This window comes from Osmerus mordax, chromosome 20 (assembly GCF_038355195.1).
Source record: "Osmerus mordax isolate fOsmMor3 chromosome 20, fOsmMor3.pri, whole genome shotgun sequence".
In the NCBI taxonomy this organism is placed as follows: domain Eukaryota; kingdom Metazoa; phylum Chordata; class Actinopteri; order Osmeriformes; family Osmeridae; genus Osmerus; species Osmerus mordax.
Window position 1 is genome coordinate 9789684 of NC_090069.1, and position 26328 is coordinate 9816011.

Here is a 26328-nt window from a genome sequence, read left to right on the forward strand (position 1 = left end):
TCCGCGTGTATTACATAATGTTAATTTTAGGTGCAGCGTTTATTCGAGGGCAGCGTTTATTTGAGGGCGTCGTTTAAATCAAAGAAATATGGTAATTCAACATCTCTGGTCATGCACATACAGTATTTCTGCATTTTGCTTTGTGATGTCATGCACATTCCATATTAGTAACTTTACAATTACACCCATCTGTGCTCACCCAGCTGTTCTGACAATGGCTAACAAATTGATTCAACAAAAATTTTGTAATCACCTTTATTTGATAAAAAAAAAAAAAAAAAAAAACTTTTCATATCTGGGTACTGTACAATATCAGCACATCTTTAGTCATCTTGAAGTCACAATGTTTTTGAGACCTACGCGTGCTGAAAAGGAAACTGTATGGTGTAGGTTTTTGCAAAGGCTGAGGTGAAGCTCAAGCACAAAACATTGATTTAATATTTCAAATAAAAACCAAAAGCACTCAAGGTTTTCATGAAGTATTTACAGAAATTGAAGACACACCTTGGTTTTAAAGCAATGCATCATGGGGTATGCCAGGCTAAAGCTTGACACAAGATATTCTAGTTACTAGTCTACTAAATAATCCCTAGTTATAATTACTCTATAATTACACTAGTTTTTAATTTATATGTATGCATGTTATAATGTTTCATTATTTAGTGTTGAATAACAGATTTGGTTATCAAAGGTAGCGTAGTTGACCCCACACTGAAGACAAGAGCATATAAAGGCAAATTGGGACAGAAAAGCACATACAAAAGTTATAAATTCTAAATAAACTAACCAAATGTTTCCAACACTGATTCAAATATATAATTAAATGACAACATAAGGCCCACAAAATAAATAAATAAATACATAAATAATATAAATACAAAATTCTTCTTAATTTCCTTTGGGCCATTGTAAAACTTAAGGGGCAAAAAATGCCTTAATCGTATAACCCTGGCGATGAGAAGACTGTGACAGAGTCTGATTCAAATAAGTACTTAAAAAAAATAATAATACCGTTGTAATATATTGGTGGTAATGCCACAAAAAGTTATATGTTTGGAAAGAAAACATGTTTTGTCCATATTTATTGTGATTATCAATCAACAGTGACAGTCTGAGTTCTTCATGTATTCTATGACTTGATGTATCCTTGGGATATAATGTATGAAAACAAAACAGGTAAATGTTTAGGATATTACACATATATAACTTTTACACAAACGTGACTAAACAAAATGCGTACAAACACAAAAAGAACACTTTGGATATTGTAACGTGAAATCTGGAAAGACAAATATGCTTAACTTAACAGACTACTATAAACACAACAAAATGACTTTTACTATCTGTATTGTATCCTAAAATGGTTCTATACTGTATCTTCAATCCCCACAATGCATTACTTAGGAACCCATAAATGTGTTGACAAAGTTGACAAATTGACAAAGTGAGCCATATATTCATATTGTTCATTCATCGTTACCCTTCTAATTAGACTTAAATATAGGTTATCTAGTGGCAACTAATGGCATTTAATACGGTGCTTCTAGTGTGAAAAAAGGATCAAACACCAATTGATGATATTTTACACAAAGACGGACTTGAAACAATAGTATGATCCAAATCCATCAGAAAAGTCTGTACTTTACCTCTTTATTATCCTATTCAAGAACTGTAGCAAACAATGTGTAGCAAATTAAAATGTGTAGCAACATCAGCATTTCTTTTTACTTTGAGAGGTAAACACTAAGTTATACTCTGATGAATTCCACATAACTGAAAATGAGAAAAAAATTACGCATTGACATAGATTCCAGAATATATCGTTGTATGGATCTGTCAGAAAAGTTGAAGATGTAACCCTTTATCCTGTATAAGAATGATACTGTGTTCAACATTCCATGTGTAGAGAGAAGCTACCCCTAAGTTAACTTTAGGCTTACATAAACACACTGGACCCTTATCTTAGTTGACCTGGGGGAGGGTGAGCATTTGTTACAGACTAAGACTGTAGGATGTTTGGGGGTTTGTGTGTTTAAAGGAGATAGGAGCTTTTACGACACCAGACCCAGAGATTCAGCTGCTATTGTGTTTCAACCAGGGTTGATGACGCAAACACGAACGCATACATGCGCGCAAGATCTATGCAAGGGAGACAATGAAAGGAGAGCCATGTCAGTTGCATGCCTGTGTATGAACCAATGACTGTGGAGAGTGGTTTCGTTTAAATGGTTAGCTAGCACACAAGCTAACAGACAACTTTGTATCACCATGATTTTGTCTCCTTGCAAGCAATAAACTTTCTTGACTTCTTCACCGACTGCAATACTTGATAAAGATTAATATTTCTGACAGGATCTTACCTTGAGTACTGTCTTTTCTACTGTGTGTCATTTCAATAAATGCATAGTGCTGGTGGAGTCTAGTAGAAATGTCAAGTGGAAGATGAAAGTCATGAATATATGGCCCAGTGATGCAGTTCCCTTAAGCACACCATACAGAAATTAAAGGCACCGTTGATAATTTTATCCAATGAAATACTGTGACCCATTTCTACATACTATGTGTATGGCACTCTTCCATGATGTGAACAAATTTGTAATTTTAATTTTTTAATTTATTTTTTATAAAACCTTATTCACTACATCGCTAAAATACGTTTTTATTCTTTTTTTTTTTTTTATGATTTCCCCCTACTTAATTGATAGAAAATAAAGGTATAGTAGTGACTCTGTATTCATTTTGATCTATTTAAGTATTTCTAAGCCATATTTAATTTTCACTTCACACAGCAATTGGATCTTGGTTTACGATGACACAGGACAATCTGGCTTGCAGGTCATCCTGCGGGGAAAGTTGTAGGGCTGGGTTAGTCCTGCTGCTGTCTGTGGGCCTGAGGGCAGTATCCAGAGTCACAGCCACAGGGATCTGTATGCTCAGGAAGGGTGTGTCTTCTCCCACACGCTCATCCTCTGTCTCGCTTTCTGAACTACCACAACTGCTGCTGTTGGACTCCATTTTGTGGTCCACGTGGCCATTTGCCATTGTTCTTTTTGCTCTCTGGCCGTTGTTGTTGTTGGTTTTTTCCAGTTTCTTGGAAATACTCTGCGCAGGAAAAGAGGCCACGTTAATGGTGGCGGTCTCATACTGTGTGGACTCGTATTTATCATGCTCAACAATCCTGGGTGGGGGGCTGTGGGTCTCATGGCCGTGGTTATAGTGAGCAGAGATCCTCTTGTATTGATTGTGGTCTTCGTGTGTCAAATTTTCTTTAGGTCGTGGAGGGGTGGCAAAAAGCAGGGGGCGTTCTTCCTCGCCTGAGGGGCTGACTGCCACAGAGGGAACAGAGGTAGCCAGGCTGGACAAGGGTGCTGACACCTCGGAGGGAGGAGACCCTGGGGTAACAGGGGATGCAATATCCACCGGAGGAGAACAGTTTGGGCTCGTCATGGCTGAGATGTATCTGCAAAATATGAAACCAGAAAGGTTTACAGTGTTTCCCACAGAACTAGATTATATTTGTAGTGGTAGGCAGGGGCTGAGCCAGACGTTACAACATAAGGGGTTTATCTCAAACATGGGCCCTAGTATCGTTTTGATGTGAGTGTAGATATGGTCTTCAACAAGTAATGCTTGCGCGCAGCACAATTTATTTAGCATTAATTTGAGCGGCACTTTTTTTTTAAGCTTTATGTAATCTAAACATTACATTGGACTCATATTGTGAGTTGCCAAATGTTTTTAACCATGAATATTATAATATTTAACTTCAATGTATCAGTTTTGGACACATTTGTGAAGAGAATTATGATACTAAGGCCCAATCCCAATGTCCCCCCTAAACCCTAACCCCCTATTCACACCAGACGCGTCTGCATTTCGGTTACATGCCTGAGCTGTTTGCGGCTACTCTAGTCAATGGTGCAGTTCACACCAGACACGCCAGGTTTCAGAAGCATCCTAGACGCGAACCTCCACGCAGCTTCACGAGAGATAGGTAGCTTTTTATATTTTTGACGGAAGTCGCGTCCAAGCCGTAAGGTAAAATACAAAATGTAAGAAGGGAAAAATCGGGGGCCTGTTCTTAACGGGAAAGTAACCGACATGCCTTAAATTCGCTTTATGGAACATGCCCCCGGTCACTTCAAAGTCAAAATAAAGTGTGCATTAAAACACTGTGCAGACTCCCGATCATAATTCATTTCACTACATCAGTGAAAGGAGGCCAGAAGTTGAAAGATTTTACATTATCGACAACAAGAGATTCATCCTAGAAGCACTTTCCTTCATTATCGGAAAATAGTCATGTTGTCAAATCTGATGAAATATTATATTGGAATTTTTTGTGGGGAGTCAGGTGGCTAAGCGGTTAGGGAATCGGGTTAGTAATCTGAAGGTTACCAGTTAGATTCCCGGCCGTGCCGATGACGTTGTGTCCTTGGGCAAGGCACTTCACCCTACTTGCCTCGGGGGTATGTCCCTGTACTTACTGTAAGTCGCTCTGGATAAGAGTGTCTGCTCAATGACTAAATGTAATGTAAATGTTAATTTATCAAAGGAAAACCTACACACAGTTCTGGCTATATTAACCATCAGTGAGCTTTGTGTTTAAGCTTACATGTTAACTTTTATTTCTAACAATTTTTACGGCAGGGTTGATTGCTCCTTCCATGCATGGTGGTTTGTTTACCGTTCTTCTTCTTTCTTGTCTTATGAGGCGGGTTTGCCGGGATTTCTTTCTCGCTTCTGGGATTCTCCTGGTAATCCTTGTGTTTCATGTCACAACGCTGTGAATTGTGGGCAATTCTCTAAAGTCTGCAAAAATGCAGACTCACGAAAAGGGTGCATAAAGGTCTCAAAACGTCTGCGAAAGAGCCCTTGCACACTTGACGATCTGACTGTGGGACAGCCCTAAGCCCTCACAGAGTTAGCGAGAACGCGCCTCAAAGTCTGTGAGGGTGGACATTGGGATTGGGCCTAACCGTTCGTAAACTCTGGATTGATATACATTGATTTATTTGTGGCGGTCCGCCACAATAAAAAATTGGCCACCACAGATTAAAAAAAAATATTAGATTTTTTTTTTTTACTGTTTAACATGGCAACAAAATATTTCATTGTAGAGGTGTGCGCAGCTCATTGATTATTCGCCCCTTCTTGCCCCGCTTGCGTTCTCTCTCTCACTACAACGGACCCGTGAAACACTGGTTTGTATATATATAATTTTTTTCTTTTAAGGTTTCAAGTAATTAATGAAAACATTTGTTCTGTCTAATGTTAGTAACAATTTTTATGTCAAATGTTAGTCTAGATGCTATGTATGAAAGCACTAGTGTATTCATGATTTTCCAATTTAATCATTTTTACTGACGTTTTCCACCATTCATTGCCATTACGGTATTTTGTATTTGTTCAGTGCTTTTGGACCAGCTAAAACTGAAACAGTGAAAGTGGAGTTGGGCATTTTCTAAATTTAGGCCAGACATGTCATTTGAACAATGTGCTTGGTCTGGGCGATATGGCAAAACATTTAATCCCTTTGTTGTTTACTATTGATTGATGTTCATAATCATCACAATATATATTTAATAAGTGCTCCATTTACAGTTTTAGAAGTATTTTCCAAAACTCTAAATCCGGTTTTAGAGTTGAATTAGCATGCTTACTACCAGCTGTACAGCTTACTTACAGCACTACTGTTATCTGACATTATCAGCATGTGTGCACGTATACTAATAATGTGCGTCAAAATGTGTCTCGTTCCCGATTGCATTCAGGTTTATGTGGCACAATCATAGACCTATATAAGGTAGGCCAAGCAAATTAGCTCTTTCAAGATGGTGCCTTCTTAATTTCTATGGGAAGTTCTCAGTGGCACAGTGAGGCAAGCAAGAGCGATAAACAGACCTGGCCATCTTTGAACTTCCGGCTCATTCGTTTTTTACGTAATAACGTTCATTACGAAATGTTTAAATCTGCTTTAAAATAACGGGAATAAACTATATAAACAACTTTCATATGTGTGCAAAACTGGCTACTGCAGGCCAGACAACTGTAGATTATCAAGACCTTTCTCTCTGTGCTCTGTCTGTGCCAGGTAAATCAGTGATCGGCTAATGTTCCCTTTTGTGCTTGTGCCGTTTGTACCCGCAAGTGAAGTTCCAGGCAACTCTTCTTGACGTAAGCAAATAAACGGGGTGCTAGTTTACTATTTCGGATTGGTTTCAAACTCAGCATTAATTTGCAAAAATTATTCTATGACAAAGCTTGTAGTTCGAACCAGGTTCGGGAACAGATTAGTTTTTTGGGGGGAGTCGATAGTTTTGGATATGTTGACTTGAGTTAGTAGAATAAAATCGCCAGAACGAGCCGGGTACTAAATCGGAAAAGCCGAGGAACAAGTGGTGGGTGCTCGGGCGAAAGAGGTACCACCAGTGTGCTAGCTAGTTAGCCCCTGCTGCTGCAACAGCCATGTTCACGCGCCACCTAGTCCTGTGGACATGTTCTTCTGATATCTCTAGTTTTGACTTTCAAAGCATCCGCAGTGTCAACCTCAGTTTGACTGTTAAACGTTTGACTGTTCATGTTGTTTTTATAGGTATAGTAAAAATTATTGAGTAAACTTTATTTTTAAATGGACACCAAGAGAGGCAAAGGCTTTGATGCGTTTTGAAACTAATCTACGTGTCTGACAGCTAATTAATCATCTTAACACACCTTGTACTGTACTTGCTTGAGGAAAAAGCTGTTGTAAATAAGGGCATGACACCATTAATGTTCTACTACCTCTCGCTGCATGGTGAGTCTCTGCAGGAGCCCGGAGAGTGTCTCAAGTTCTTTAGGTAGGCACTCAGGTCTCTGGCGCCGCCCGTGGCATTCAGACGACCCCGGCGGCTGGGTGTAGCGTGCAGACTGCTCTCGACCGATGACATCACTAAGATGGAGCGACTGTCGGAGAGAACACTCCCGCTTCGGCCATTACTCCAGCTGCAGACACAGTCCAAAGGGGAATGGGTTCTCTTAAATGGTTACTGGGCCCAGACAGTGATAAAAGTTGTGCACAAAGAAAATGTGTGCTCTCTCTTGGTAAACATGTAGCGCATCACTTTTTTCACATTTTGTTACGTTACAGACTTCCAAAATGGATACATCCTTTATGAAAACCTACTCCTTCATCTTCCAACAGGACAACGACCCTAAGCACACAGCCAAGATAACAAAGGAGTCACAACTCTGTGAAAGTCCTTTGAGTGGCCTAGCCAGAGCCCTGACTTGAACCCGATTGAACATCTATGGAGATCTGAAAATGGCCGTGCGCCGACTCTCCCCATCCAACCTGATGGAGCTTGAGAGGTCCTGCAAAGAAGAATGGGTGACACTGCCCAAAAATAGGTGTGCCAAGCTTGTAGCATTATACTCAAAATGACTTGAGGCTGTAATTGCTGCCAAAGGTGCTGTAACAAAGTATTGAGCTAATGCTGTGAATACTTAAGTACTAGGAGTGGAACGGTACACTTAAGTCACGGTTCGGTTCATACCGCGGTTCAGACATCACGGTTCGGTACAATGGAGGGAAAAGCAAAACAACCTCTACGAGTCAATACGGCGCATTGAAGATGACATGTAAATTCCATTTGCTTCAGTGATTTTTTTGGCCCTATTTGTATGTGTATCTAAAGGCTGGTTAAGCACTGTAGGGAGGAGAAGTTGGACAGTTTTTTTTTGGTCTCGTTCCAGTGATTGGCACACCTGGGTGATGGCGTCGGATATTTTTGTCATTTAGCACACACTCTTATCCAGATGCGTTAGCATGTTCGATGTATTTCCACTCACATACCCCACAACTGCTGAACAACGCCGACACACAGTGCTCGTCTTATCCACCACTCTCTCGCCTGTACTACTGTAACTGACTGGGTAACCAAAGTTTTCCCAAACCTGAGATCTTAAAGAGGCCGGCGGGTCCTCTCTCTCTTATGGGTTGCCACCATACTCGTCCTTAGTGCTGCTAGCTATCTCTGACTCACGGCGGCGCCAATCAGAGCTTCAGAGCTAAGGCGGGGCTACAGATTAGGTGTCCCTAAAGAACACGAGTAGTTCAGTAGTTCTGCATTAATTAATTATTATTAATTAATTAATTTGCACGCATCTTTTATTTATTTTTATACCATGTACTCTCCTAGTAATTTCCTGCACCGAACTGTGACGCCCGTACTGTTTTGGTTCAATACGAATACATGTACCGTTCCACCCCTATTATGTATATGTTATTTTTTCCATTCTTAATTTTTGTAAATCTATAATTAATATGAATCAAACTTTGTCATTATGGGGTATTGTGTGTAGAATTTAATACATTTTGGAATAAGGCTGTAACATAACAAAATGAGGAAAAAGTTGATGCATTGTCCATGTAGATCCCAGCATTGATTCATTTGATTATAAATGGAGGTAAAAATGCAATCATGTGTTCTGACAGATCTGACACAAAAGGAAATAAAAGATCATCCTATCCTGTAAATGGTCCTTTATCTTAGGGACATGAACAGAACCACTTCTGAGCCAAGGCTCATCCTTTTCTTAAAGTAGTTGACTATCAAAAAGGACAAAATAATAAAAATATAAAACCTTATGTTAAGTATTTGTTTACCTTTGACTGGTGGTGTGAGTGACCATTGTTGATTGATGAGCTGATGACGTATATTGGCTTGTGGAGAAGGATGTTTCGGTTTCCTTTTCGATTACTTTATGCGCAGGCATTGCTTTTTTTGACGTGTACTGCTAAAGAGAAGGAGAGACACCAGGGATGTTCCAGGGAATACTTCTGTTTTTTGCAATACAAATAAGGTTAGCATCACAGCGGAAATGGTAGGGTATGACCTAACCAACTAAAATTAGACTTACATTTACAAGCTGAACATTTTCAAGAGGAGTGTTAGGAATTTGATGTCCATTGGCCATGCTGTTTCTATCATTTCGTAAGCTTTGCCTCAAACGATCATGGAGCTTTTTCCTCTGCTTTCTGTGCATGAAAAGAACACTGCATGGTGAGACAGACTGCATTCAACCAGCCCACAATCTACTGGAACACCATGTTCCGTAAGAAAATGTTAGCATGTGCTGACAAAATTTTTTTTTTGTAATCATCTGAGAAATGTTTCTTTCTTGTTTTTAATGTAATTTTTTTTTTTTGTATGTATTAGCATAAAACATAAATTACTTTGTTTTGCAGTAGGCAACCACACACATGATTCCAACCACTAGGAGTGCAATGCAGATTCCTGTTATTGTTAATACACGTTTCTGATACAGCTCCTCAGCTTCTGGAAAAGAGGACAATGCATTCTTTAAATTCCACAACATGCAGATGTACCCACATGGACCACTAATTCCAAAAATCCAACAGAGCCAAACAAGGGTTTAGACACAGGTTAAACATTTACAGTTACAAACAACACCGGATGTAACATCATTTTAGTCAGGGATTGGTTGTTACACAGACATAGGAAATCGAATACATTGATCGGAGGAGACAGTTCTGCTGAGTCCAGGTTGACTGGGAGGAAGCGTTAGTTCAAGGTCAGGATCAGTAATCATGATGAGGCAAATTACAGAAAATGCATCCTCTTGCAATGCATTTTAACCAGACCATATCACCCATAAAACAGGTGTTGTTCTATAAAACTGGCAGTTATTAGACAGTTAAAATAACTACTACGTAAGGTTAATAGTCTTATATTGGTATATTGTTTGTTAACTGGGCCCCAACACCTGAGTCACAATTGTGAGAGGGACATATTAGGTGGTGCTGCTTATTAATCCTATTGTAAAAATGATAATGGTGTAAGTTGGAAAGAATCCTTCATACATTTCTTTAGTTATGAATAGGAAATGATTGCCGTTTACTAGTTATGTGTCACGTATCCTGTGAACAAACAATGGTACCAACAGTAATTCTTCTAAATTAAAACATGTTAATTGTTCATGGTTAATCATCATCTTTTAAAAGATACACAACAAAAACACTGCCATCACTGACCAGACAAGGGGCAAACCATGAGATGATGCAAGAACCAAAGAGCCACGTTGAAACACAAACAAAATCATGATGAAATCAGAGGAGTGGAGAGGTTGACAGTGTCCGACATAACATGCGAAACGCAGGGAGATGCAAAGGTAAAAGGCAAAGCAAGAACTGAAGGGATCTGAACATACAGCATAACCACACTATCACCATCTTTGCATCATGTGAGATACAGAATACTGTTCTCTGATGGGAATATTGGGTCTTAAGTGGTGCAAGTGTTTATTTCAGGACCTAGTCTTCGACCAGCGCCTGTAGCTTGTGTGTAAAGGTCAATGTGCCAATACGCTTACACAAATCTTACTCAAAACATTTAAAATATATGTCAGGTGAGGACCAATACTTTGTACATAGGGCAGCAATTACATAATCGGGAATGACATTCAAATAAAGTATAAATGATAAATGTGTAATAAATGTGTTATGCTATGGCTGTATGATCCCTTCATTTGCATTAGGAAATTGGCCAGAGTAGATGGGGAGGCTTAAGCTTCTAATCCTACATCTTCAAAATAGGAAGGAGGAAGGAGCAATTCATACCCATAAATTCAATCCCAAGATGTTCTGCCAGTGCAGAAAGGTGATAAAAAGAAAGAAAGAGTATTTTCAGATGATGTGTTATTCAGAACTACAGTATTTCTCACCAGAATAGCTACTCAGTGTCTAAGGAAGAGAATGGAATGAGAAACAATTGAATGGTGCCTATGCAATATCAACTACTTTCTGAACAAGAATGTCCCTAGATGAAACAAGGTAGTTATGGTCAAACTGTATTTTGTAAAACTATAATTTTTCCAAAAAGGTCTACGGTCATATAACTTCTGTGTGATTTAAACCACAATTATAAAAGTTATCAAATACATACATCTATTACAATGCATTACAATGTATCCACCCCCAAAGCACTACTGCAAGGAGATTGCTCGCTGCAGTGGCATGCGCATGCTAACACCACTGTCCTTGCATTATCAAGTCAGGCCATTCCTAGGCTACTACATGGTCGGTCAGGCAGGATTAGGGCACTAGTTACTTTAAAGTAAACACTACAGGACATCTACACCTCCTATATAAGCATGCTGTGAGGTGTCATGCATTTTCCATTTTCAACATTCACTAATGCCAATCTAAGATCAAAGTCAATATTTCTGTCATACCAAATTCTCATATGTCATTACTCGGCCATGCCTGTTAAATATGTTTAGAGGAATAAACAAAAAAAGGAAAACATACTTTTAAATAGATAACACGAATTGTATTAGCTAACATAAACAACTCTTGTGTCCCATTGATCTAATTTTCAAACTGAGAAAAAAAGAGGAATGAATTAGGCCATGAATATGTCTGTGAGGTTGTAATCATACATTTGTTACTATTACGCTTAACACCATGTAAACCTCATTTTCTTTGTGAGATTTTGCTGTGCAGTTTGCTTTTGCAGACTCATCTCAGGGGCCAGAGCATAGGCTACATGCTCACGATTAACTTCATAACTCTGGCTCTAGGTCAAACTCTGCCTGATCTGATAAAGTATAAAACTAAGCCCTGTTGGAAGTTTCTGTCATATGACCACAATTTTTGTGAGCTTAGTGAGGATCAAGGTTCAACTTGAAAGTCAATCAAAGGATAGTCAAATGACTCTTCTCTTGCAGACAAATATTATGGACAAATCAAATTCTGAAAAAAGCCAGTGGCTTTAACCAACAAAAAGCCTTGTGGCCTTAACCAACAATACTCATTGCTAGAGGCTTCTTATGTCAGTGAGATGTAAATAATGGTCCACTGAGCTCCTCTGAACTGCTGATACAGTGGTCTTCACATCTGTCCTCTATGACTCTCAGTTGCGTCCCCAGCCCAAACGTCGAAAAAAATCCCCCAGTTTTGGCAACCATCGAGCAGGACATTCCAGTATTATTATCACCCCTCCCACCTTGTGTTACGGAGTGTATTTATAAAGTATCAACGACAGTACTGCGGCTGTCCTTTCCGTCTATATCCCAACAACCTTTGCTACCTTGCTGCTGAACAGCCTTCTGATGCGTTTCTGGCACTATGCCATTCCTGCAATTCTAGTGGTTCATGGACAGGGTGATTGTTCCCAAGGAGATAAAAGAGACTTAGGGGGGAGTACTAGCCAGGAACGATGAGGAGCAGATAGTGACTGCACTCTTTTGATTAGTTTCTCAAATGCTGCCAATGTGGAGAGAACAAAAAATACAACTCTGAGTTAGTCTGTTGTAAGTGTATGAGTATTTTCTCTGCCCGGTTTTGTTTCAGAGATGAGTGTAGTTGTTTGCCTCTGTTGTGACAAGTAACCTATGGTAATTGAGGTAACTGAACTGGAAGGTTAGTGCATGTCATGGTGATAAAGTGCCTGAGCGGCTGCGATTCACCTCTCCTTGTGTTTTCCCTCACATCAAAGAGGTCATTTTAACAGGGTCTGTTCTGGTTTTACAGCACCTCTAAAATCCACTATGACCTGACCTCACAGGAGTGTTTTTGACTTTCAGGGCAATTTACCCAATTACTGCTCCATAAATCTATCAGCAACTAATCCAACATTGCACAGAATGCTATGTAATAATCATATTTGACAAACTGTACTGCTTTGACATACAACTAATAGAAACAAGGCAACATTTTGAACATGCGAGAAATAGGTATGGGATACATCACAATTAAGAAAACGCAAAAAACCTATTCTGTCTCAAATCTGACAGGAGATCAAAGCAACAGGAAGTAGCGCTGATTGAGCATGCTCCAATCCAAGCACAGACAGGAAGAGGAAATAGACGTACTGTAAAAGCTGGCCATTACGTAGTTTTGGCAGCGATCACCAGTAAATTCATTTGGGCACCTAAGAAGGAAACAAGAAAGTCACAGAGAGAAGAGAAGAAAAGTGAGTTTACACCACAGTTCTCATAGACCCACGACGCCCATCACTGGTGTTATCAGGGAGGCCCACCCAGAAACCAGTATGTCCCATAAACATTACTCACAGCATGTTTGTGAGCACATAAAGGTACCATCTAAGAAAGAAGTCCCAATCAATGCCCACACAGGCCTTTGTTTTTCAACCAATGCTTTGCTCTTGTGTTCTGATTCCAGGAAGGGAGATTAGAGTTGCTGTGAACAGCATGCAGCAACAATTGCCCAATTATCAACGGCTTTTGATAAATTTTGAAAAGGCATCATTCACAAGCAGATGAGAGATCCTGGTACGTGTATGTGTACCGATTAGGACAAAGGAGGTCTTTATACCACACACTCCCACACCTGTCCACAACAAATTGTTGGGACAGATGAATTGGCTCTGGTAGAGACAGCGATTGGAACTTTGGAACGGGGATGAAACACCAGCGATAACACGTGGGGTTGGGTTCAGTTTTTTGCACATACGTTTTGGGTTTATGACTCTCACAGGGACATTTTCTTCACATCGTTTCCCAGTGTAGCCAGTCTTGCACCTGAGAGGGGTGGGGGCAGAGAAGGAGTGAGATGCACAACACAGACAGAAACACAGGACACACACAAATTCACAAATGTATGTGAAGTGATGATGACTACACGGATCTAGCATATTTTTCCACTTACCTTTAAGTCGTCTACTAAATTTGTACAAAATACTTAAAGATCCTGTAAAGTGGACCTGAAAACTAGTTTCAAGTTCGCCACACCACAGAATAATGTGTTATTAACTACCCATCCAAATTCGAATGAAAAAATAACACTAACAAGTATGTTAAAATTAGGCTTTGAAATCATGAAAAAATCTGCAGTCTCCTCTGCTTGAAACTGGGGGGGCGTGTCGCCTGAAGGAACTGAAGCTCCGCCTCTCGCTGCCTACCTACGACCCAGATAATGGATGCTACGTCAAGCCGAACAAAACCGTAAAGAATTTGAATTTATTTGTTCAATGAGTGAAACATACAGATGTATATAAATGAAATGTTCCCATGAGCTGTAACAGTACAAATGGACACCAGAGACAGCAGACAGTGAGCTCTCCAACTATGCTACTTCTAAAACATTAGATACCATTCACCAAAATACCATCATTCTACACCGAGTAGCCTAATATCAATTTAGCGGTTTACACTAACTCATAGCAGAGATACCTCTGGAAAAGATATCTAGTATAATTATAACAAGCACACAGAACAGAGTGATGAACTGCTGGCAGCGGTGTATGGTCCAGGTGCGACCGGAGGAGGAACGGCCGGGAGGGCGATGCTCGGTACGGCTCCGCGCTGCAAGAGAAGCCGTGTGTCCGCAAACCCTGTCTGTCTCTGGTCCATGTTAAAACTATCCGCCGTGAAATGGTCACTGCATTTAGTCAATTACTCTCTTATCCACTGCGGAGGCGGCTGTTGGAGTTTATCTGAAGCTTTCCATCAGAATCAGAATTGGTTTTTATTCGCCATGAAAGTTTGCACAGACAAGGAATTTACTTTGGCAGGAGAGCCTACCTAGGCAGCCATTTTCAGCGTGGCTCTTCACAAAATCCACCTATTTTTCCTTTCCTCACCAATAGGGAAATTAAAGTTTTTGCATCCAGGGAAGATGCAGTTGCGGGTGGAGGGAGACATCTTGAAGCTAGCTAGCTAGCTAGCTAGCTGATGTAGACTACAATAACAGTACAGCAGTCAGTGATCTGACGTAGATGGGTCGAAATGACGTAGATGGGTAACTTTTTGGCCCTGCCCATTAAAACCTGATCTGAAAACGGAAGAGAAACTGTTCTACGGTCTAACTACACATTTCGGTGCGACAAAGTTTTAGCGCCTTGCACATGCTTTCAGGAACTAATTTCAAACGTATATAATGTACTGAGAAGCAAATCATGGAATTGACTTTACAGGATATTTAATACTGCCAATGTTTCTGACTAACCTTAAGAGATCTCCCGATTACTGAAGAGTAATCTGTTGTGGAATTTAGGTATCAGTAAGACATGGATGGTACCAGATTGTACATGATGCAATGTCTATGAAGTGAGAGGCACTTCACACATCCAATTATTTACTGTTGGTCTTTCATTACAATAGAAAACTCTGGGTAATTAAAAAAAGGATAAACATGGTGCCACTGCTTGTTTTTTAGGAAGGAAATGTGCCTTTGTTTTAGCAAGTCCTAGGATGAGGGGCCTAGGAGGCCAAGACATGCGTTTTCAGCAGAGCATCTGGTGACTGATGACAGAGCAGGAGGAGGAGTTAAGCCCTGCCGAAGTTAGAGACTGAGTTGAGAAGCAGGGGCTTCACTGCCCAGCCCAGATGTGCCTCTTACAGGGTCTCAGCAGTTGGCTGGCCCATTGATCTCAGAAGAGATCAATAAAACATTTAAAAAGGCTTATTTTTATTTTTTTTCATAGATAGCTGTTCTGCTGGGTGTAAGTTGACTTACACATCAGGAAGCCAATCTCTGTTATAAACATAGTTATTGCTCTGATCTATAATGGAAGAATGTAGCAAGAATATTATTGTTCCAATGCTCTTAAATGTTACTCAATACCGTATTTTTCGGAGAATAAGACGCATTTTCTATAAACCGCACCCCACCTGAATGGGAGCTTTGTGTTTCAAAATCTGAGTATAAACCGCACTGTAATATATACCGCACTTGATACGGGAACAATGATACCAAGCAAGCCGACACGGTAGCTAGCTAGCTTTAGTTAGCTTCCGGGCTAAATTAGCTAGCATAATAATCGTAGCAATGCTAGTACCATGCTAGTGTCACTTGTTAGCAGAGGCGTTGTTAGACATAAAACTCAACTGTTCATATCCCTTTTTTTTTCTTCCAAGCTTGCTGCACACTATTAGCCTGGTCCTAACCAGACTCTCATACATTTCATTTGTACAGAGAGACTGGGCTCGCTCCATTGACAAGCGTTTACTTCCTTGAAGGCGGGTACTCTGTTGAAGTTTAAAACTATTGGATTTGCCCAGAGCCACTCTGGATAAGCAATTCCTTTACGACTAACGGAGCTAGCTGGAAAATCAAACAAACCCCTTGGGGATCAAAGATCGTTCTTGCTCCGGCTTTAACTTCTGGATATTCGGCAGCGTTGCGACAACGGACCGAATGGCTTCGCTCGCATCTTTCTCCGTCGCCATTACGGAACTACAACACAAACTAGCGCACAACATCAACGTCATTGTTTTCAGCCACTCCCTCTGTTCGCTGATTGGACATGTAGAATATTTAACAGAGACATCTGACTTACGTACCTCATGCCCAGACACAGTACAGAAGCAAAATCAAAATTGAGCGGAAGTACGTAGGAGGGCAGAGCCAGGCTAGCGCACCAAAGGGTTTAGAAACTCCCCTTGCTTAACCCACGATACAACAGTTCAGGGACGCAAGTTTGATATCAGCTTTGGCAGGGACATCAATAGTTAACCCTTTCCAGCCTAAGCCAAAATTCTGAACATTCCATCTATGGGCAATGTAGAACAGAAGACAGATTAGAAAAATATTTTAATTAAAAGTTATGATGATTCTAGTGATTAGTGGAACATTTTGAAAAAACTGAATTCCCCTCCCCCAAACAGTAGCAAGCGCTTTGGCTGGATACACCTCTCCATAACTAAAAAAGGTTTTGACTTTCTTCCACTATCTACCAAATTGACCAAACAAGGTATATACATTTATCTAGTGTACACAATCTAGCTAATTTATGTTTTATTGCAAGTTTCATAGAAATCTGCAAAAATCTAGGCTAAACAGTGCTGCTACTGTCATAGCTGCCTGTCACAAACAGAGAAACCGGGTCAAGAATTAGATCATTGGGTGTGCTTTGCCTTCGGCAAGGGCACAAACTTTTTTCCTCGCACATATATATTATTATTATTATTCTTTTTGCCCCCCTTAAACTCAGTCAATATTTGGCCTACATAGACAACCTAGGTGTCAAAAGTTTCGTCTTGGTAGCGATTGAGTTGCTTCTATTGGGATTTACGTTCTGTTGCATGGTTTAGGCTCAAGTTATGTTTTTGTGGCGAAAAGTGAAGCTAACGGTGGCTAATTTGCTAGCCACAGTCACTGACGTTACTAACACCACTACGTCACTAAAACACGCGTGACTACCTGTAGCAGAACATTCGTTTCGCATCTGTTAACTTGGGGGATAGCTTGGCTAACTATAGCTTTACTGCAAGGCAGCTGCAGAAACGCCACAAGCAAATAGGCCAGGGTGATAACTATTTACTCATTTTACTTTGTGAAGTGAAACACAATTGTGAAATGTAATGCACAATATTAGCTGATATTATTAAGGAAGTAGGCCCACATCTACTTTCGGAAACGGTAGTCTACTATTTCACTGAAGCATTAGCATGACATTAGCCTCTGTTGCCCGGGCAACACATACTACAGTGGTCTATGATGCATCGGTTTTCAATCGTTAAAATAAACATTCCTCACAAATACATTTTCGTTGTAGGATTTATTATGACATTACATTACAAGTAAACGATTTGTTGGTGAAATTATCATTACCTGTGGTTTCAAACCAGCGTTGCTCACTGCAACGCTGTAGCCTACGCGAGACAGTTGTTTAGGAAGTCAAACGGCGACAGAACATGTTCGGCACTCCCCTTACTTAAATCAAAAGTCTTTCAATAGGTGAAACTATCTGACTACTAACCTGAACTTCATTGCCACAGCCTAAACGTTGTCAATCTGTTCATGAAAATAATTAATTTCAGCTTAAACCGTACAACGGAACGTTAAATCCAATTCAACCAACGCAATCGCTACCAAGACGAACACAGCAGTAGTCTAGTACTCTACCGTAGTAGTACAATTTACCGGGGCAGCTTCTCCACACAGGGCTATATCGCATTTTGCGTTGTTACTGACAATGATAGCTACCTGTGAGCTTTTTATGAATGAGCGATTTTCCACTAAATAAATGTCAAGCTTATTTACGTTTTTGGGGGCATATTTTCAGTTAGCAGATGGTACTGTTTGAATCGCGATTCTATCTTCTGCCGGTAAAGTCGTAGAATAATCTTCAAAGGGGGTTCTTTATTAATGAATGAATGCAATATGAGTAGGCTAAATGCCTGAAAATATCACGAGAAGGAACAACTTAAAAGGACGTTTAAGTCATAGAGATTAGGTCCATTTTTACACCGGTCTGCCAAATGTATTCGTTTTGATTCAGCCTGTCAGCTGCCTCTTGCAGGGGAAATGAGAAGACATCATATTTCATTCTACACTTCACTCGTATTTTGAGTTGTAAATGAGCAGCAAAAAAAAGATGCTTTTAAATCTATGTAATCTTTATAAATAATAAGTAGGCCCGATGCATTTTTATATAAAATATACAGACCCCTGTGCAACCGACGCAAGCAAGCACACCCTACAATTTCCCCAGAAATTGTATCCTCTCTAGTTATTATTATTTTTGCCCCCCTAAGGATCCGTCAATATTTGGACTACACAGACAACGTTGGTGTCAAAAGTTTTGTCTTGTTAGCGATTGAGTTGCTTGTATTTTTATTTACGTTACGTTGCACGGTTTAGACTGAAATTAAGTTTTTGTGGTAAAAAGTGCCTTGTGTCAACAAAGGGTACTCAGTGCTACCCTACGTCACAACGTCAGCAATGACGCATGGATACAACGCGCATAGATGTGCTGTTGCTCAGCGAGTATCATGCCGTGGTGTACTAGCAGCATCATACATGTACATTTCAGCAAATCAAAACTTGCATGTACAGTAAGTGATGTCACATTAAATAATGTATTTAAACTCAAGCTTGTGTGGTGCGTCGCTGGCTTCAATGCCACAGCCTAAACTTCATGTCAAAAGAAACCGGCGCTTTCAAACAATCCCTTCACTCAGTGAAGTTTGGCTAGCCACAGCAACTAGCTTGCTGGGGCCATTTCCCCCTAAATAGATGTCAAGCTTATTTACGTTTTTGGGGGCATATTTTCAGTTAGCAGATGGTACCGTTTGAATCGCGATTCCATCTGAAATACTGCCGGTGACAACGTTGTTACAGTAGCTTGGGGGGTTCTTAATGAATTATGCAATATGAGTAGGCTAAAAGCATGAAAATATCACTAGAAGGGAAAAACTTAAGGGGACGGACCCACCTGCAACCGACGCAAGCAAGCACACCCTACAATTTCCACAGCAATTGTACCCTCTCTAGTTTTGTAATGTTTTCTTAGCCTAATTCTGAGTTGTGTGCCAAGTCCATGTGCGTGCTGCAGTGGCTATTTGGCAAGCTCAGAAGAGCGCGCTGACATGGAAATCTGCGTGCATCGGTTTGTGTTTTTGTATAAACACTTTTACAAGCGTTGATTGGGATACTGCGTTTATTTTTTCCGGGATTATCAATCTAAATTAATGCACTGACTAATAAAGTAAATTGTTAAAACTCAAACTTTAGATTTTACGGGGGCACAGCAGATTTATTCTGGGGCACGAGCCCCAGTAAAAAGGGTCTAACCACGCCCCTGCTTGTTAGCCTTCTCATTAGTACATTTTGAAGCCTGTTTTGTTATAAAAACGTTCTATAAGCCGCTTCGAAATATAAGCCTCACCACCACCAGAAAAATGTAAAAGCGGGTTATAAACCGTGGCTTTATTTCCAAAAATCAGATGGAAATCAATGAGTAAGGGAATATTTTTGCAATCAACATTGCAAAACATTTATAATACATTTACGAGGCAGAAGCATCATCTATCATTGTAGGAGAAACTCCTGTTCTGGCTATGGGGACTTGAGTGAGTCTGGCTGCCACTGAACTGAATTTTTAATGGACATGTTTTTTTGTCTTTCTTGTCCTCCCTTAACATGACTGCGTGCTGCATTGCACTCACTGAAAGGGAACAAAACCTCATAGGGACAGCAGCTTTTTTGTGCTTAGTCACTGAAGTATTTTAGACTAAATTAAATCTCCCAGTGGACGGTAAGAGTCTATGTATTGGATGGCTCCCGGCCAAAGTGTATCCTTGGCAATGTCAAAGCTTGCGGCAGCCACTCAGAGGGAGGAGTTACGGAGTTATTTAGTCATGCATTTGCTGCAAAAGATGCTATGAAAAAGCAAGGCTTGATGAACATCCCTCTGTCATGAGACAATGCAGCATCACTATGCAGCATCATTGGAATCCTCTTCGTTCACGATTCTGTTTCAAATGTGAATTCTTCATAAATAATGTATTTGATGAATGATGGGGAATACAGACAACAATATCGATGGAAACATACGCCTCCAATCTTTCATTTGGTGGTGCAGCCTATTTTCCCACTCGTGTGAGCTCTGCAGAGGCACTCAAGCTCTTCAGAGACTGGCACTGTCACAAGGACTAAAGCCACAGAGGGCTGTCAGCACCAGGAAACGCATATCCACCTCATTCTACCTTCACATCATTGTCCTCCTTGTTCCTATCAAAGTTGAACTGCACCGTCAACAGCAAAATGGAAGGAAATCTCATAAATACAACATTGGCCAGATTGCTGGGGTTAGTTACTCATTCATTCATTTACTCATTTAGCAGACACTCTTTTCCAGAGCGACTTACAGTAAGTACAGGGACATTCTCCCCGAGGCAAGTAGGGCGAAGTGCCTTGCCCAATGACACAATGTCATTTTGCACGGGAATCGAACCAACAACTTTCTGATTAATAGCCGTACTCCCTAACCGCTCAGCCATCTGACCCCCCAAGTTACTAAACACAGTGGGTGAGTTGTGGTGGTGAGGAGGAGGCTTTAATAATGCAGCAGGCTGAGGTCCATGCAGTGAGGGATCTCCACCTGTTCCAGAGATGGAAAACCTTCCGTTTTCCATCTCTTCACCTGCTTAGCTGAGCTAGCATCACACAACATTTGTCAACTCCCCTCTGGGTTGGTCAAAAATATGGAAATCTAGCACATTAGGCACCCTTAGTACATTTGTATTGCTCAGATGGCTAGTGTAATCAATCCTTCAATCCAGGCCCAGGTCATTTTGATTGTTTAATGATTTATCCAAACCTTTCCGTGGACACCTCAGCTTTAAAGCATCTCCAACTTCCCTCTGATATCCTGATGGAGAAGTTGTTTGATGTTGCCAGGTTCAATTGTCCCCACAAAACTTAACTTTTAGTTCTAAAATTAGCTACTATAGGCCTAATGGAATCAAAGCTCTAAGGTTTTGATTTCAAGGAGGCAAAACAACATCCAAAAGCTTCACTTCAAAACAGACAGATACCACTTTATGATAACTTTGAAGCCCCCGTTGTAACAGAAAAATACAGTTGTCGTGCTCTGCAGTTGGCACCATAAAACATTTATGATAACACATAAGGAGAGGACACAGACAAGGCTGCTGTCCAAATCAAAACCGGATTAATAAGTTTGATTATTACTATATTGCCATGTCAGTTAAATAGTTATTCACCATAGTATCCAATCACACTGAGTAATGCGGGGTGAAAGGACTGATATCCATGCCCTACCTGCAGAGGAACTTTGTGCTTCCAGGGATGACCTCCAGGGTGAAGCACTCGCCTCCATTCACGCAGTAGTTCTGATGGCTGTCGCTGCAACGAGTCACATGACTGGAGGTCTTTGCTGCAGGGGTGGTGCTGGTGGCAGCTGCAGGAAGACACCGGGAGAAGTGATTAGCTTTGAGGAAATGGAATGCAGTATACCCCTGAGGGCTGCTGAGCTGAATTCTTAATGGTAACAACAGTGATACTATAAAGGATGGGCACAGAGCTAAAAAGGCAATAAAGAAACAATGGAATGATTAAACTACAATCACTGACGGTGTACCTCTATTTAACTACCCTGCATGTCACAAAGTTGATCAGAAAACAAAAAGCATAAACATTCAGTAATGTATGCAAATAATTATTTTTAACAAGCATAAACATGCAATATGGTTGAGAAATGCTAAAAATCAACAACACAGAGACATTACTCTGCAAGAGTAGCTATCAGATAGTAGCTAGTAGCTAATAATGAAACCACAGCTTAATGTCAAGAGAAACTAATTTCTAATCCAAGTCAAATCTTAAATGGTTTACAAAGTAAATTCATAATGTGCAACCCTTAAGAGCATGATAGCTCACCTGTGAGGTTTCTAAAAAGTCTGGATACGTTGAGATGCATTTCCCTTTTCCTGTCCATCCCAGGAGCTCAGCCTGACTCTGACCAAGGGTATCAATAGCTCTGTCTCTAAGTTCTTTGGAGTGCTGTATCTATTGCCTTCCACCAGGACCTATACTCCTCAGTCTGCAGTCTGAGGGAAGCTCATAAACATTTCTAAATAAGCACTTTTACCCTATCCCTCATCCGAAAGTCACTTCTGGCATCCAGTCTTGCGCATCGGAAATGCAGCATGGCATATTACGTGAAAAGACGTCAGAGCCTGAGACTCTCAGATTTAGTTTATGCTTGCACTAAAACAAATATACAAAGAGCAATCAAGACCCATGCCAGCTTGGAATTGTGTCTGTGACAAACAAGCGCTCTTCCTGGCATGGACATGCACTCAATGGCTTGACTGTGATTAGCTGCTTAAGAAATGCCTACATCTAGTCTGTGAATCAAATGTCTGCTCATTTCTTCCCCATAACCTCTCTTCAGTACTACAAGGGCTGGGGGAATGTTCCTTTACATACTAATTGTCGTCTTAAATGTATTTTTGTGAACATAGCCACACATCTTTCCCCCTTGTTAAAAACACTTTCCTTGCTGACGTCTTTTCTTCTCTTTATCACCATATGGAATATTATTAGGAACGTGACCCGGATACAAATGTTACTTTTTAAGGCCATCGGTAATTTTGCAAAATTCCAGTATAGTGCCGTGTCTGTCACCTTCCTGACAGACAATTAAGTTTGCTCATAGATTATTGTTGAACTAAAGCAATGACCTGAGTCTGACAAGGTCAGACTCAGGTAATCCCATGTACCACAATACATTTACTTTCAACTAAATGCATATTAATGTCTGGGTCATACCGCCATTCCTTAGTAAATAACTGACAAAGATTGAATAATTGACAATGCAACAGATTGCTTCTGTTTCCAAAATATAAACATTTGTTGTGGCACCATTACATCTATAGCAAGTTGGGATAGGAGCTAGATCAATCAATCAAAACTCAAACTCCTTATTATACAAGTACAAAGGAAAGCATTACCATACATACAGATACGAGAATACTATATTCAGTATAATATGATAAGTATAATATTATTATTTTATTTGGAACCTTTCAAATGTCCCCAAGCTATCAATACAAGGCACATTTACTGTGATTGATTCAATCACGTCAGCTTTGGTATCTTAAATGCATTTAAAGACTGAATGCATTCAAGTGTGACAAGCAGTGCACAAGTCTACCTACCTACTTACAGTATAATGTCTCATCGTGGCTTGGTTTGTGATACATGATTTGGACTTTGTTCCAATATTGGTGTTATGAATATGTTTCAATACTATGGACATTACAGTGGTGGCTTAATGAGATATGAAAGGGAGGGGGTGCTATATTTAAAGATGCAAAGAGGTTTTCTATTACAATGCTGCAAAGCTGAGCTGCATTTTTTATTGTGCTTGATGGAAGTAAGCAGACAGCAGAAGATCGATTCAGTTCCATTTCTTTCTCTTTTTTTTGCTTGTGAATAAGAAACCCAAAACCCCGGAAGTCGGAGACACTGCATGATGGTGCCGAGCCAACCAGTGGTCTCATCCCGTTTCTACTCCGGCCAACAGATTTTAGCAAACCCCAGCAGTACCACTGTCAACTGTCTGTGAAGGCAGTTTTCCCTGAGAGTGGTCAAGGGCAGACTATAATGCACTGCACCAACCGACTTTTCGGTCTTACAACCCTCTACGGACACAGTGAAGCTTGAGTCACCATTGGCTAGTAACGTTGTAATTTTACTCGCCAGACTCTTTACATGAAATGCATGAACAATGCAATTGAAAAAAAAGTACATTATCTGTCTGAATTAGTCTATGTTGCATATGGATTTAAATCTACCATTTTTAACAAATGGCTTTCTCTTGCCACTTGACTTCAGCCATCTCTCCACAGCTGATGATGGATCATACTGCTGAAGCTCTGGGCCTTCTTTTGAAAGGTCTGGAAGGCGTGAGGATGTGAGACTGCTGCGGACATCTGATTTTATTCTCTTTTGGGCACTGAAGGCTCTTTCGCAGTTGGCAGAGCTGATTAGCAGAGCAAGAATAATCTGAACAAGGAACAGTAATCTTAAATTGTCTTGATAACAAAATTATTATTAAGCGTCTTCTGCTCAGACTGGAATTGTAGCTTTTTTGCATCCATCTCTTTGTGCGTGATGAGTGCCGTAAAAAGCAAGTCGATCTTTTTGTGATAGAAAGTGACAGAGGCAGTGTAGCGTTTTACCTTCCCTAGCGACAAAAAATCTTAACTAGCGACGAGCGACAAATCTAGCAACTTTTTCGTTACTTTGGCAATCTCCGTTTTCGTTGTTGAGCCGCAGAAAAATAACTAATTGTACGTCTGTTGTCATAGCAGCCAATCATGTTAACTCGCAGTCAAGCGACGGTGCGTCATTGAAATCTGCGCTAAACTTATTATTTGCCTCTAACCTCAGTCACAGGCAAGTGAAATCGAACAATTTACTATCCATCAGTTAATTAAAGATACTTTTTAGTCGCCTAGCGTGAAATTTGGCCGCATATGCGAGTGATTTACTCGCATTGTAGGGGGTTGGTCTTATAATAACTCATCAGCATGTGGACAGGACACGATAAGTTAGAGGGTGGCTACCATAAACATGTATGGAGGTAGGTTCAGAGATTGTGATACAATTTAAAGATGCTGAAAATAAATTGGATGAGAATGATCACACCACAGAAGAATGTGTTGTTAACTAATTCAAATTTCAAATTCAATTGAAAAATAACACCGACTAGTATGTTGAATGAGGCTTTGAAATCGTGAGAAAATCATCAGTCTTCTCTGCTTGATACTGGGGGGGCGTGTCGCCTGAAGGAGCTGAAGCTCAACCCCCTGCGTGGAAGGCGCTGCCTCTCTCAAGGACCCGGATAATGGACACTACGGCAAGTGAGAGGAGGAGCTGTCAGGCCAAAAACTGTTCTGACGTCACAATGCCGTTCCGATGTAAGGACGTGTCCGTCGCTATGCCAACCTTAAATTCCTGAGATAGCTACGCGTGCCAGCAGGAAACTGACCTGGTTGCTATACTGGTTACTACGTAGGAAGTTTTATATTTAGGCCTATTTAAATCAATTCATTCTACTCTACGATTTGAAGTTTTCACTCGTTCGACATTCCTGAGACAGAAACACGCGCAGGTAGAATACTATACTAACTAGTGTTGCCTTCCCGGTCTGTTAAAATTGATGCCAAATAAGTAATTTTTTCAACGAAAAAAATCTAGTTAGCTAGCACTAGCTATTGAACGAGTGAAAACTTCAAATCGTAGAGTAGAATGTGCGTTTTGCACATGCTTTCAGCAAATCATTTCACACGTATATAATTTACTGAGAAGCATATCATGGAATTTGCTTTACAGCATCTTTAACACATCTGGTGGTAATTCTCTCCGTAATGCTATTTACAATTTCATCTCTGGGAAATGGATATCTAAAACCCTTAGACACAGCATAATAAATATAAAAAACAGGCTATGCACCATGGATAAATAATTGGCACACTGTGTTCCTTTAACTTCCCAAAGAGCAGGTTACTACAGTGATAAAATGACTTTAAACAAGGATGGGCCATTAGGGTTGTTAGGGAATACATTTAAAGGAAATATATGCATCTTTACATGGGAATTTATTTTCATATTGCCCCATTGTTCAATCAACACCATTCTGTTTCTCGATTCACAACAATACTAAATCAGTCAAATCAATATTCTATTTATTATCCTGTTAAGGGTTCTGTTCAATTGATTAATTGTAACTTTCCTTAATACGGAAGCCTAAGTTTATAACGCTCATATCACACGTCACATCTGTGTCAAGTAAAATTCCCTGTATGTGTTTTTAAAGCAAGGCCACACCCCACCCTGGTGACCTGCCCCCCTGCTACCAGCTTAATTGTGTGTGTTTATGTAGCATGGTGTGTGTGCCTCCTGATGAGGGAGTGGTCAGGCCAGGTGTTTCTCTGTCTGCTCTAGTCCCCACACAGAGGCCAAGGAGCCCAATCTGTCGGGGGGGGGGTGTAATGTTTGGCGGTAATGTGTAGTTAGTGACAAGTCAAGAGATCTACATAATC

The 26328-nt window shown here is 40.3% G+C and overlaps 1 protein-coding gene across 4 annotated transcripts in view; it reads right to left on the minus strand.

Annotated features, from left to right (window-relative positions):
* Positions 1–243: 243 nt before the first annotated feature.
* nrg1 (neuregulin 1) overlaps positions 244–26328 on the minus strand; it is a 78383-nt gene continuing 52298 nt past the window's right edge. For 2 of the 4 annotated variants that reach the window (XM_067258076.1, XM_067258079.1), the window contains 7 exons: positions 21536–21674; positions 13478–13545; positions 9218–9320; positions 8902–9019; positions 8648–8778; positions 6784–6984; positions 244–3460 (listed from right to left, as the gene is read on the minus strand). In XM_067258076.1, coding sequence (XP_067114177.1) covers positions 2782–3460; positions 6784–6984; positions 8648–8778; positions 8902–9019; positions 9218–9320; positions 13478–13545; positions 21536–21674 — 1439 coding nt within the window. In that variant the 3' untranslated portion in view covers positions 244–2781. Of the gene's footprint in view, positions 3461–6783; positions 6985–8647; positions 8779–8901; positions 9020–9217; positions 9321–12876; positions 12936–13477; positions 13546–21535; positions 21675–26328 lie in introns of those variants that run through there. The other 2 variants (XM_067258077.1, XM_067258080.1) reach the window with 2 other exon arrangements.